This window comes from Cupressus sempervirens, chromosome 8, assembly GCF_028749045.1.
Source record: "Cupressus sempervirens isolate cs-2001-9-10 chromosome 8, ASM2874904v1, whole genome shotgun sequence".
NCBI lineage: Eukaryota > Viridiplantae > Streptophyta > Pinopsida > Cupressales > Cupressaceae > Cupressus > Cupressus sempervirens.
In genome coordinates this window covers 661,593,369-661,606,374 of record NC_143125.1, presented here as the reverse complement: position 1 = coordinate 661,606,374, position 13,006 = coordinate 661,593,369, and the positions used below count along the sequence as shown (strand labels likewise).

Here is a 13,006-nt window from a genome sequence, read left to right as displayed (position 1 = left end):
TGATCTTAGAAGTTCTCTCACAACTATTGAAATACGCTCAAGTGCTCATATCAAAACATTGAAGTTCCACCGCGTAGAAAAATCAAAATATTTATATTCATGGATGTTGAAGTCTTTTGGAAACCGTTCATTTCGTGTGGAATTATAACTGTGATAATATTTTATATTATACGTGACCAACTCTATTTTTCACGTTGATCTATACTAACGTTCATCTGTCATTCAAAGCGAAGACCGTAGAGAAAATATATATCTTAAATCAAATCTCAGTTTAGACTGGAACATAAGAACATGAAAAAAGTTGCATGATTCTCTCTGCTTGTAATCATGGCTGATGGTCTTACTTCACCATTGTTGAAGGAAGATGAGCAAAATAATGATATTACTCATCATGAAAATAGTGGCAGGGAGAGTGTAATTTTAACAGAATTGGATAGTATTTTTAGTTTCGAACAGTTGATGAAAGAGAGTTTGAGGGAGTCAAAGAAATTGTTGAAAATTGCAGGGCCTGCCATTTTTACCAGAGTCTGTTCATATTCAATGATGTTAATCACCGCAATATGTGCAGGCCACTTGGGTAATGTTGAGTTGGCAGCTGTGTCGATTCAAGGCAGTGTTATTGGATTCCTGCCTTTTGGACTCTTGGTAACTAGAATGTTTCCTTATCTAATGCAACATTTGTTTTCCTGAGATACAAGAAAATTGTCTATGTTTTAAATCTATATATGTTGGGTATTTTATACTTGCTGATATAAGATAATAACAAGTAGATTTGATTGGTGAAGAATATTGGAAGGCAGTTGTTTGTAGATTTGGTAAGAATCTAAAATAGTAGAAAAATGTGTTTGAGTATTCTAAAGCCTTACAAAGAAGGAAAGAGATGACTTGTAGTCAATCTACAATCATCCTTTCTTACTGTTCATTCTTTGTCTGAGTGGGAGCAGAGTAAGTACAGTGAGGAAATTATAATAAGAAACTTTCAACATGACATCAACCGTTCTTTATTGGAATATGTAGAGTAGTAATGGGATTTTTGTCAGTTATCTTTGCAGGGATTAGAATAAATGTTATCTTTTCAATTTCTAAATTGTATTATTGTATTTCGAAAAATGCATGTAAATAATGTCTCCACATTATCATAAGACATTTAGTAATGGGCAGGAACCCATATTAATCTTAGACCTCCCAGCTGAGATCCATGACCTAAAGAGTGTTTCCCAAATCTATTGCAGGCCTTCTATATACTCTACTGCCATTGTTGAAGGCCTATCCATATAGTTAATTAAAAAATCAGAATATAATATTTTTTATTTTTAGTTAATTAAAAATACAGGCTGATTTCTGAATAACCGATCTTAGATTTTTGTTGGATAATTATTTATTTTAACTTAAATAAAGAATTAATAAATAGTGAAGTCCCTGTCTTATTTGGAAATATTGTGATACGTTTTAACCTTGAACAATTTTTTAAAATAGGTCCTGGATTATTTATTATTAATTTTTAAAAGTGGTTGGTATTGTTGCAAGGTAAACCAAATATTTTCCATGATCACATTGTGAAAGGAAAAGCATGAGCCATGTTAATCAGTTATTTATTATGCATATCTTTTGGATTGAAAGAGGTTAGACAATGAAGAGTAGATGACAACAATCACAGCAGTGGTACATTTAACATATACTTTCTCGTTCAGAAAGTAAATATTTGAAAAGGAAAATGTTGATGCCCAGTGATTCATCTCCTTATTAGATGGTAGAAGCGGTTATTTTAATCATTTTAGTTTTTGAATTGCTAAAATCAGATGGTTGAGGGTTATTATCAATCGATTGAGAGATTTTTAAAATATTTTAATATATTTAAAATGATTCTAAAATCAGATGAAATCAAATCAATTGAAATAGTAAAATCTAATTTTATTTAAGGGATAATAATTAATGCAAAGTATGTAAGTGTCTTAGTTATTAATATTAATCAACAATAAGACTATATACAAATGAGAATAAGAAAAAATAATCTATATAAAAAGAAATATTTTTAGAATTTTACAATATTGAAAATTAGATTTGAATATAGTGATATTGCATTCAAGATTCAATTACTTACTTTTCAAGTCAAATTTATTGATTTATATTTCATAAATAATAGTTCACAAGAATCCATTCTTATGTAAATGAATGAAACAGTTCACTCATTACTTTATATTTAAGTGAGAATAATAGAAATGAAAATTTAAATACTTCAATTGATATAAAAGTTTAGAAACTTTATGATCTAATATATATTTAAATAATTTATTTTTTTCATATAATTTTTTTCTCTTTAATTTAATTCATATTACAATACACTTCTTTTTCAATCACTCTTGTTCTATTTTTTACTTTTTTATAGAATTTTCACACTTCTTTTTCAATCATTCCTGTTTTATCTTTTAACTCGGTTATACACTTTTCAAATAGTGAATCCGTTCCACCATATGGCATTTTCAAAACCAAACTTTCTACTTAGTTCAATACAGTCGAATGCATCTATGAGTTTGTTGCAATGCCCGAAACCATATCCTTTTTAGTTAAATTCATCATGGAAAAAATCCCAACCGGTTTGTGTACAGCTGGGAATGGGTAGTGCATTGGAAACCCTCTGTGGTCAGGCTGTTGGAGCAGGAAATCTTGAAATGCTTGGAGTGTATTTGCAGCGTTCATGGTTAATATTACTGGCTACAGCAGTTCCTTTGAGTTCTATTTACATATTTGCAACTCCAATCCTGAAGCTACTAGGGCAGGAGGAGGATGTAGCTGATCTATCAGGAGAATATGCACTTTGGATGCTACCTAAACTGTTTTCCTATGCATTAGGTTTCCCAATGCAAAAGTTTCTTCAAGCATAGAGAAAAGTCATGGTAATGGCTTGGATTGCCTTGACTGTATTGATATTTCACGCATTTCTGAGCTGGTTATTAATCTTCCAAGTGGGTTTAGGTCTAGTTGGAGCAGCTATTACATCAAATCTATCATGGTACATTATCAATATTGTGAGAAATATAGATTAAAATTTAAACTCAAACTCACAATCATAACCATAAAAACTTCACTCGGCACTTAAAAGTTGCTCGGCACATGAAGGTGCCGAGTGCCAGTTTTACTCGGCACTTGATGGTGCCGAGTGGCAGGTTGCTCGGCACTTGAAGAAAAGTGCTCGGCATAGGAAGGTGTCAAGTGCTAGAATTACTTGGCACTTGCTCGGCACAAGAAGGTGCCGAGTGAACTCGACACAAAGAGGAGCTCGGCACTTGCACAGGAAATGCTCGGCACCAATGGATGCCGAGTGAGCTCGACTCCAACTGAGAAAGAAGATGCCGAGTGTTCTGTATCAAACTTAAGAAATATAACTTAGGAAATATTTCAACGTGAATGCTTTCACTATTAAAACTAGAGAGCCGAGCTTTGACCTTTCAACCAAACTTGTCAAATGCAATGAATAGAAGATGAAGAACAATAGATTAATTATGCCGCTTGCTTTCTATTCAACTGAGATTTAAACTATTACAAAATTTGGGAGCATTCGGCTTCAACCAAAAAAAATCCTAAAATGTTAAAACTTCAAACTTCAAACAACTTCAAAACTTGCAGCTCTAATGGCTGCATACATGAATGCCTAGAGCAATCACTGCTTCAATAGGACGAATCAAACAATAACGAAAACTTACAAGGTAACCAGCAATTAATCACGTGCAACTGCAAGCACGAAACAAACAAACTTTCTTCTTCTTCTTCCAACGACTGATCTATTGATCTTCTCTGCTCTGTTTGCAACTTCTCTCTGATCTGCTTGATCTACAAACTCTACTGAATGAATGAATGTAGAAATGTCTTCTGACCTAAAATGTTTTTCCCTCTCATTTCCAAATTCAAAAATCTCACCTACGGCATTCATGTTTTCTATCTGTTCTGGGTCGTTAGGTGGTAGGTGGGCGTTTGGCTCAAGGGAAAAATGTCAACACTGCATTAAATTTTTCAACACTCCCCCTTTGTCCCAAGCCAAACAAAATAAGGATCACAACTGATCCAAATCAACTACACCAAGACTCTGTCTTAAGTGCACAAATCCAATGCCTAATGGCTTTGTGAAAATGTCTGTAAGCTGCTACTCTGACTTGCAGAAATTCATTTTGATATCCCCATTCTCCACCAACTCTCTGATGAAGTGATATCTGATCTCAATATGCGTGCTTCTCCCATGGAAGACTGGATTCTTGGACAATGCAATTGAAGAGGTGTTGTCACAATAAATTGTGGTTCCATCCTCTTGCCTTTCATTCAAATCTATCAAGATCCTCCTTAGCCAAATTGCTTGACATGCTATTGCATTTGCTGCTATATCTTCAGCCTCTGCTGTAGATTGAGCAACAATAGGTTGCTTCTTGGATGCCCATGAAATTGCACCCAATCCCATATGAAACATGTATCCGGAAGTGCTCTTCCTATCATCTAAACTTCCATCCCAATCACTATCAGGTAACCCACCAACTTGAAATCATCATTTGCAGTAAATAAAATCTCAAATCCCTTGGTATCTTTCACATACCTTAGGATCCTCTTTCCCACTTGTCAATGGGAATCCCTTGGTGTTTCCCTAAATCTGAAAATCAAACTTACTGCATGCATTAGGTCTGGCCGAGTTGCAGTCAAATACATTAGACTTCCAACCATACTCTTGTATAGTGTTGGATCCACTCTCTTGCTAGAGTCTTCCTTGCTCAACTTCAGACTTACTGCTATTGGTGTGGGGGCTGCCTTACTGTTCTGCCTTTTAAATCTCTCCAAGATCTGCCCTACATACTTTTCTTGAGAGATGAATATGCCATCATGCATTTGTTTTATTTCTATGCCTCGAAAGTATTTCAAGAGACCCACGTCTGTCATTTCAAATTCACTTTTCATGGACTCTTTAAACTCACCAATTAGAGCCTTATCATTACTAGTAAAAATCAAGTCATCTACATACAAGACAACAAATAATACATTACCATCTTCTGCCTTGATGTAAAGAGTGGGCTCACCATTGCTTTTGCTAAAGCCATTGCTCATCAAATATGAATCAATCCTACTCTACCATGCCTGTGGAGCTTGCTTGAGCCCATAAAGAGCTCTCTTCAATCTATATACTTTATTCTCTTCACCTACAACTTCATAACGAGGTGGCTGCTCCACATATACTTCTTCTTTCAATATACCATTAAGGAAGGCGAACTTCACATCCATTTGAAATACCTTCCACTTGTGTTGGTTTGCAATTGCTATGACAGCACACACTATTTTCATTCTTGCAACCGGGGCATAGGTCTCATCATAGTCTCTTCCATATTGTTGTTTGTAGCCCTTGACTACCAGTCTTTCCTTATGCCTATCAATCTTGCCTTCGGCATTGCATTTGGTCTTATAGATCCATTTCACTCCAATCACATTCTTCTTGGGAGGCAAATCAGTTAGCTCCCATGTCTCATTCCTTTCTATGGCATCTATTTCCTCATTCATGGCATTACACCATTTCTTCTCCTTAATAGCTTCCTCAAAATATATTGGATCACTATGAGAAAATAATGCAAAATTAACACTCTCATCATAATCTTCATAACCTTCATCTTGGTATATCTCCCTAAGACTCTTGGTCTTTCTTGGTAACAAGGAGGAGAGTTTGGGATTAGAATCTTCATTGTTGCTGCATTGCCGACTAGCTCGGTCTTCACTGGTACTCAGCATTGACACTCGATCATGTCTAGAGGAGCTCAGAAATGACTGAACATGCTTTTATTTTCTTCTATTTGCTCCTTCTTCTTTCTATTCATTAGCATCTTCTTCACTCATAATTGGCACTTTACTTGAAGTGCTTGGTGACTCATCAATTGAACCATACCAAGACTGATTTTCAAGAAATTCCACATCTCTTGAAAGCATCATCTTTTTGTTCAGTGGGTCATACAATTTGTATGCCTTTGATTCTGGGTTGTACCGTGTGAAAATGCATTTCACACCTTTGTCATCAAGTTTCTGCCTTTGCTCTTTAGGCACATGTGCATATGCAACACATCCAAACACCCTTAAGTGTTCAACTATCTATCTTATTCGTGACCAAGCTTCCGTTGGAATTTTGTCACTGACTGCCTTTGTAGGACACCTATTAATTAGGTAAACTGTTGTTGCCACAGCCTCTCCCCAAATTTCAGTTGGGAGACCTTTTTCTTTCATCATGCTCCTTGCCATTTCAACAATGGTCTTGTTCTTTCTTTCAGTCACTCCATTCTACTGTGGTGTATAGCTGGCTGTGAGCTCTTTCTTAATGCCATATTTCTTACAAAAATTTACAAAAGAATTGGAGGTATACTCCCCTCCTCTATTAGATCTTAGGACCTTGATATAATGTCCACATTCTCTTTTAGCCTGGGCCTTAAATTCTACAAATTTATTAAATGCTTCAGATTTATTCTTTAGAAAATACACCCATGTCCTACAACTGAAATCATCAATGAATGTCATGAAATAAGTACTCCCCCCAATGGAAGTAACTTGCATAGGACTGACTAGGTCGGTATGCACTAACTCTAATGGATATCTAGCCCTCCTAGAATTTCCAGAATTAAAGGGAAGCCTATGTTGCTTACCCAAAATACAAGCCTCACACTTGTCACATGAATTTCCTATACGTGGCAAACCTTCTACCATTCTTTTACTTGACAGTAAATTTAAACCAACATAGCCAAGATCACCATACCTGAGGTGCCATAGCCATGAGGGGTCTTCAATCACACTCCTTAAAGCTGATTGTGTGGGAGGTGCAGCACTAACTTGAGATGAGAAACATGTTTCAATCTTCAAGGGAAACATTTTGTTCTTTGTCATTTGAACTGTCGCAAGTAAGTTCTTACTCCCATTCTTTTTTTGAATGACACATATGTCATTCTCCATCAGCACTTTGTATCCATTTTGAATGAGCTGACCAATGCTCATCAAATTGTGCTTCATACCAGGGGAAAAATACACATTTTGTATTTCTCTTTTCTCACCTTTCTTGGTGTGGACCATAATAGATTCTTTGCCCACAATTGGTAGGGTTCCATTGTTACCCATTTTAATTTCAAATTTGAAACTCTTGTCAATAAATGAAAACAAGGTTTCATTACCACTCATGTGGTTGCTACATCCACTGTCGAGGTACCAAACCTCAGGGCTTCCTTCTTCACCAACATTACACATGATGAAGGCAGTGTTTTCACTTCCCATATTCACATCAGCCGCATTTTTTTGTCCTGACTGATTTTTCTGCTTCTTCCAGCATTCATTTGCATAATGCCCATGTTTATGACAGTGGTAGCATTCTACATTACTCTTATTTGACTTGTAGTTTTTCTTACCTCCTCTTGAAGTATTGTGTGAGCTACTTGCTCCATCTGCTCTTCCTGAGCTTTCTGCTGCAGCATTTCTTTGTCCTCCATTACCTCGGCCTCTATCTCTAGAGTTTCTACCTGAGCCATTTCTTCCTCTCCCCCTTCCTCTTGGATTTGACTGAGCCTTGAATGCTTTCCCTTGGGTAGAAGAAGATGTGGATCTATTGATCCTATACTCATGGGTTTGAAGAGAACCCATCAACTCATCCATTGTCAAAACAGTGAGGTATTTTGCCTCTTCTATGGTCATGACCAAATGGTTATATTTATGAGGTAAACTCCTCAATATCTTTTCTAGTATCCTCTGCTTTTGATGGTCTTCTCCATTTGACTTCAGTTGGTTAATCACATTGGAGGTCCTTGAACTGAAGTCTGCAACTGATTCATTTTCCTTCATCTGAAGGTTCTCAAACTCCCTCCTAATGTTCTGTAGCTTTACAGTATGGACTTTATCAGTCCCCTTGAAGTTGGTCTCAAGGATATCCCATGCTTCCTTTGCATAATTTTCTGCTGCAATCTTTGGGAATATTGTCCTTGTCATTGCTACTTCAATCAAACTTAATGCCTTAGCATCTTTCCTCCTTGACTCTTTCAAATGAGTCTTGTGTGCATTTGTGAAGGCAGCATACTGAGTTGGATCAGTCACATCATTGAATCCATTAACCACAAACTCCCACAAATCATTTGCAACCATAATGGTCTTCATCTTCTTTGCAAATGTATCATAATTCTGTCCATTAAATGATGGTGGCTACTGCCATATCTTTTATGCATCTCCTGCCATGATAAATATCCCAAGAAAAGACAAATGCCCTAACTCACTTTGGATGTGGGGCCTCAAAGGTCTGATACCATGTGAGAAATATAGATTAAAATTTAAACTCAAACTCACAATCCTAACCCTAAAAACTTCACTCGGCACTTAAAAGTTGCTTGGCACATGAAGGTGCCGAGTGCCAATTTTACTCAGCACTTGATGGTGCCAAGTGGCAGGTTGCTCAGCACTTGAAGAAAAGTGCTCAGCACAAGAAGGTGTCGAGTGCCAGAATTACTCCGCACTTGCTCAGCACAAGAAGGTGTCGAGTGATAGGCAACAGGTGCTGAGTGAACTCAGCACAAAGAGGAGCTCGGTACTTGCACAGGAAATACTCGGCACCAATGGATGCCGAGTGATATCAGCTCAAACTGAGAAAGAAGATGCCAAGTGTTCTTTATCAAACTTAAGAAATATAACTTAGGAAATATTCCAATGTGAATGCTTTCACCATTAAAACCAGAGAGCCAAGCTTTGACCTTTCAACCAAACTTGTCAAATGCAATGAATAGAAGATGAAGAACAATAGATTAACTATGCTGCTTGCTTTCTATTCAACTGAGATTTAAACTATTACAAAATCTGGGAGCATTCGGCTTCAACCAGAAAAAACTCTAAAATGTTAAAACTTCAAACTTCAAACAACTTTAAAACTTGCAGCTCTAATGGTTGCATACATGAATTCCTAGAGCAATCACTGCTTCAACAGGATGAATCAAACAATAACAAAACTTACAAGGTAACCAGAAATCAATCACGTGCAACTGCAGGCATGAAACAAACAAACTTTCTTCTTCTTCTTCCAACGACTGATCTGCTGATCTTCTCTGCTCTGTCTGCAACTTCTCTCTAATCTACTTGATCTACAAACTCTACTAAATGAATGAATGTAGAAACATTCCTTTTGTCTTCTGACCTAAAATGTTTTTCCCTCTCATTTCCAGATTCAAAAATCTCACCTACCGCATTCATGTTTTCTATCTATTATGGGTTGTCAGGTGGTAGGTGGGTGTTTGGCTCAAGGGGCAAATGTCAACACTGCATTAAATTTTCCAACAAATATTAGTCATCTTTTGTATATTGTTTACTTTTTCCAAGATGCTTGGAAAGGATTCTCCTAGCTTGCTTTTCATGATCTATGGCCTTTTCTTCGACTGTCAGTGGCTTCAGGTGTTATGCTCTGGTTAGTAGCACAATGATTGTTGTTATTTTCTATTCTAAACTCAATTTCTAGAATAAACCCTAATTAGGATATACCAATAGCAACATCTCTCATGAAGAGAAACAATCTGTGTTACTCATATTCATTTTTGGTTTTTGGCATTTTCAGTTTGGAGATCTGGTATATGATGCCACTCATTATTATGACTGGTAATTTTTAAAATGCAACAATTGAAGTTGATGCGCTATCTATCTGGTAAGGAGGTCCTCCAAAAGTCTATTTTAGAAAACCCAATGTTTTTCCTTAAATGCAACTTATCTAGTAGCAATGGATATGGGCATTTCATGGGTGAAAATGTTTGTTAGTAAATTGGGCGTCTCATGGTGTAGTTAAATGTTACAATAAGTAGTAAAATGTTCTCCTTTTGAAAGTTTACTCTGTTCTATTTATAGCATGATTTTGAATGGATGGGAAACCATGGTCTTCGTCGGTTTCAATGCTACCATTAGGTAGGATTTTCTCTTATACTATATCATGTTATTAGTTTTGGATTATTTTGTATTGCAACTATTAGTACAAATTATACAGAGATTAACAAATAAGAATTTTGTTCAATTTTTAATGGTGGTTGCATCGTTATCTTTAGTATCGTTAGCTTTAGTAAGATTACAAGCAATTTTTTGTTCCATTGAGTCTATGCAGTGTGAGAGTATCGAATGAACTTGGAGTTGGTCGTCCTAAAGCTGCAAAATTTTTAGTCATCGTCATAGTTGTAATATCATTATTCATTGGGCTTATATTTATGGCCATCATTCTTGCAACCAAAAATGATTTTGCAGTACTATTCACAAGTAGTAAAGTGGTCATAGAAACAGTGTCGAATATGGCCATATTACTTGGAGTTACAATGGTTTTAAATAGTATACAACAAGTGCTATCAGGTAGAGTGTACTCACCCATTCACACTTGATTTACATGACTCTAGTTATGGAAGCTGAGCAGTTTATAACTATTGATTTGTTTTTAGGGGTTCGATCTGATGTATCATATCTTTCTAAGATTCTATTTGTTTTTGTACAAACAACTCAGGTGTGGCTTTAGGGGGAGGTTGGCAGGCTTTGATAGCCTATGTAAACATAGGGAGCTATTATTTTATTGGATTACCCCTTGGACTTCTTATGGGATATAAGCTCAATCTTGGAGCTAAGGTAGATCTAAGTGCTAAGTTACAATTATTTTTTATTGACATACTATTATAATAAGTTCAAATTCTATGTCTCTTGTTACCATATTCAGACACAAAAAAGATGGTTGATATCGTAAACTATTAGAAATTCATTTACTTTTCTTTCTTTTATAAATTTATATTTGTATGTTTAAACAGGGCATTTGGACTGGCATGATTTGTGGAACATCCCTCCAGACTGCCATTTTATTGCTAATCACATATTTCATCAACTGGAATCTAGAGGTAAAGTATATTATCATCTTTAGAGGCTTTTGGGACCATTACTTCACCATTGTTGTAGTGAGTAAGTTTTTTTTTTTTTTTGTGCAGGCTGCTCAAGCTGAGGATCGTATGAGGTTGTGGGAAAGATCGGTGGAGTCTCATACAATTCGATCATTCAAAGTGAGTGAGTGCATGTTAGAGGTAGATTACTTGAAAAACACTTGAAAAAGTTTGATTCAAGTGAACTAAACTTTTATAACATTCTCACTAGCCCTCCTAAATTTGAGTTACAAGGGGAAGACAATGTTGAGAACATTCCTTGAATATCTAGAAGACAATCCACAAAAGCCCTCTAGTAAATATTTCTCTAGAGATATTATCTAGGAGATAATCTTCTGGGAAGAAGAAAATTCTACGATAATCAAACTGTAACTACAAATTTGGAGGGTTCACATGGCACATGCTCAAGAAGGTGGTTAATTTATGAGACTGATTGATGTTTCATTTTGTTGCTTGAGTTCGGTAACAAGAAATATTGGAAATCTTTGGTGAACCAGCTCTACCATCAATGTAATTTTATGGTGACATTATATAACTTATATTCAAAACATTTGCTACAAAATTAAGTATCTTATTATTTTTGTAAGGAAGCAAAGGTGCATGGAATCACTTTCTACGCTAATCTTTTAGAGGACAATTATGCAAATTCAACTAACTATTGCAAAGATCCCAAGAAATGCATAATAACACTATCAAAATAACAATGAATACATAATGCAATGATTACCATGGGGAAACCCTTTCAGGAGAAAAACCCCACCCTCCAAAACTGGCACAATGTATTATCAAACCAATATGATTACAATACACTTGCAATGCAAGTTCTTATAGAAGTGCATCACCACAACTCAAACTAAGAGAGACTCCTCCTAGCATCCAATCTTGCAAATTGAACCCAATTACAAACACCTCCCCAAGCCCTCCTTTTATAGTGATTTTACAATCTAGAAACCACTTGTGATTTTACAAAACCATGGGCAAAACTACCATGCCACATGTTACCCAATTTTGACATTTACATTTCCAATATGGAAAAACAACCAAGTTAAAATAGTAATCCCGTCCATAATTTTGTCTCTTAGTTTAGACCCCCATAAAAGTCATAAAAAAAGTTAACTATGCCCTAAAAATGGCCCTCCTATATTCTACTATGGACAGGGCACCTTTTGGTATTTTATACACTCTTTTTCAAGATATAAACAAATGGAAAACTTTCACAAACAAATTCTGGAATTTTTTTAAAAAAAGATTGCAAAGTTGAGACATATGTTCTCAACATTCTCCCACTTGTTGAACACCTTACAAGAGTCAGGGGATCCAAAATATCATGAACTTAATTGCTAGGGGCTAAGAGACCCATAGACTCTGAATACGATCTGAATTTCTTTGTGCTCATGGGCTTAGTTAATGCATCAGCAACATTCACCAAAGTCTCTACCTTTTTCAACTTCACCTTGCCATCCTCGACCATCTCTCAGAAAATGATATTGTACATCAATGTGCTTGGTCCTGGCATGAAAAGTCAGGTTCTTCGCTAGGCAAATTGCATTCTGGCTATCACTATAAATTGTCACTACACCCTATTTGAACTCTATATCTAAACACAATCTCTTTAGCTAGATGGCTTCCTTGCAGGCATGTGTAGCTACCATATACTCTACCTTAGTAGTGGACAAAGTGACCACAGCTTGTGGCTTGCTCATCCAACTGATTGCACCAACAAATAATGTAAACATATGTACTAGTGGGTCTTCTTCTATCAACATCACCGGCCCAGTCTGAATCCACATAGCCTTGAATATCCAAGGAATGTTCATTTTTTATTCTATGAAAACATATTGAGTACTCTAAGGTACCTCACAAGTATTTGAAAACTCTTTTTACTGCATCCCAATGTGCTCTTGCTAGATTAGACATATAACAAGAAAGTACTCCCACTACTTGGGCAATGTCTGGTCTTGTATAGACCATAGCATACATCAAAATTTCAATAGCACTCTGATATGGTACTCGACTCATCTCTTCCATCTCCAATGGGGATGTGGGACACTATGAGCTAGAAAGATTTTTTCCCTTAGTAACAA

At 36.1% G+C, this 13,006-nt stretch overlaps 1 protein-coding gene and 1 pseudogene across 1 annotated transcript; both read left to right on the top strand.

Annotated features, from left to right (window-relative positions):
- The first annotated feature begins 327 nt into the window (after positions 1-327).
- LOC149544187 (protein DETOXIFICATION 32 pseudogene) lies at positions 328-2,882 on the top strand (annotated as a pseudogene).
- Positions 2,883-9,388: 6,506 nt separating this feature from the next.
- Positions 9,389-11,087, top strand: LOC149544186 (protein DETOXIFICATION 34-like). Its single transcript, XM_089795928.1, has 7 exons — positions 9,389-9,433; positions 9,581-9,621; positions 9,865-9,921; positions 10,115-10,353; positions 10,502-10,620; positions 10,797-10,883; positions 10,971-11,087. The coding sequence occupies exons 1-7, from the start codon at positions 9,389-9,391 to the stop codon at positions 11,085-11,087; spliced, it is 705 nt and encodes a 234-aa protein (XP_089652054.1).
- The last annotated feature ends 1,919 nt before the right edge of the window (positions 11,088-13,006 follow it).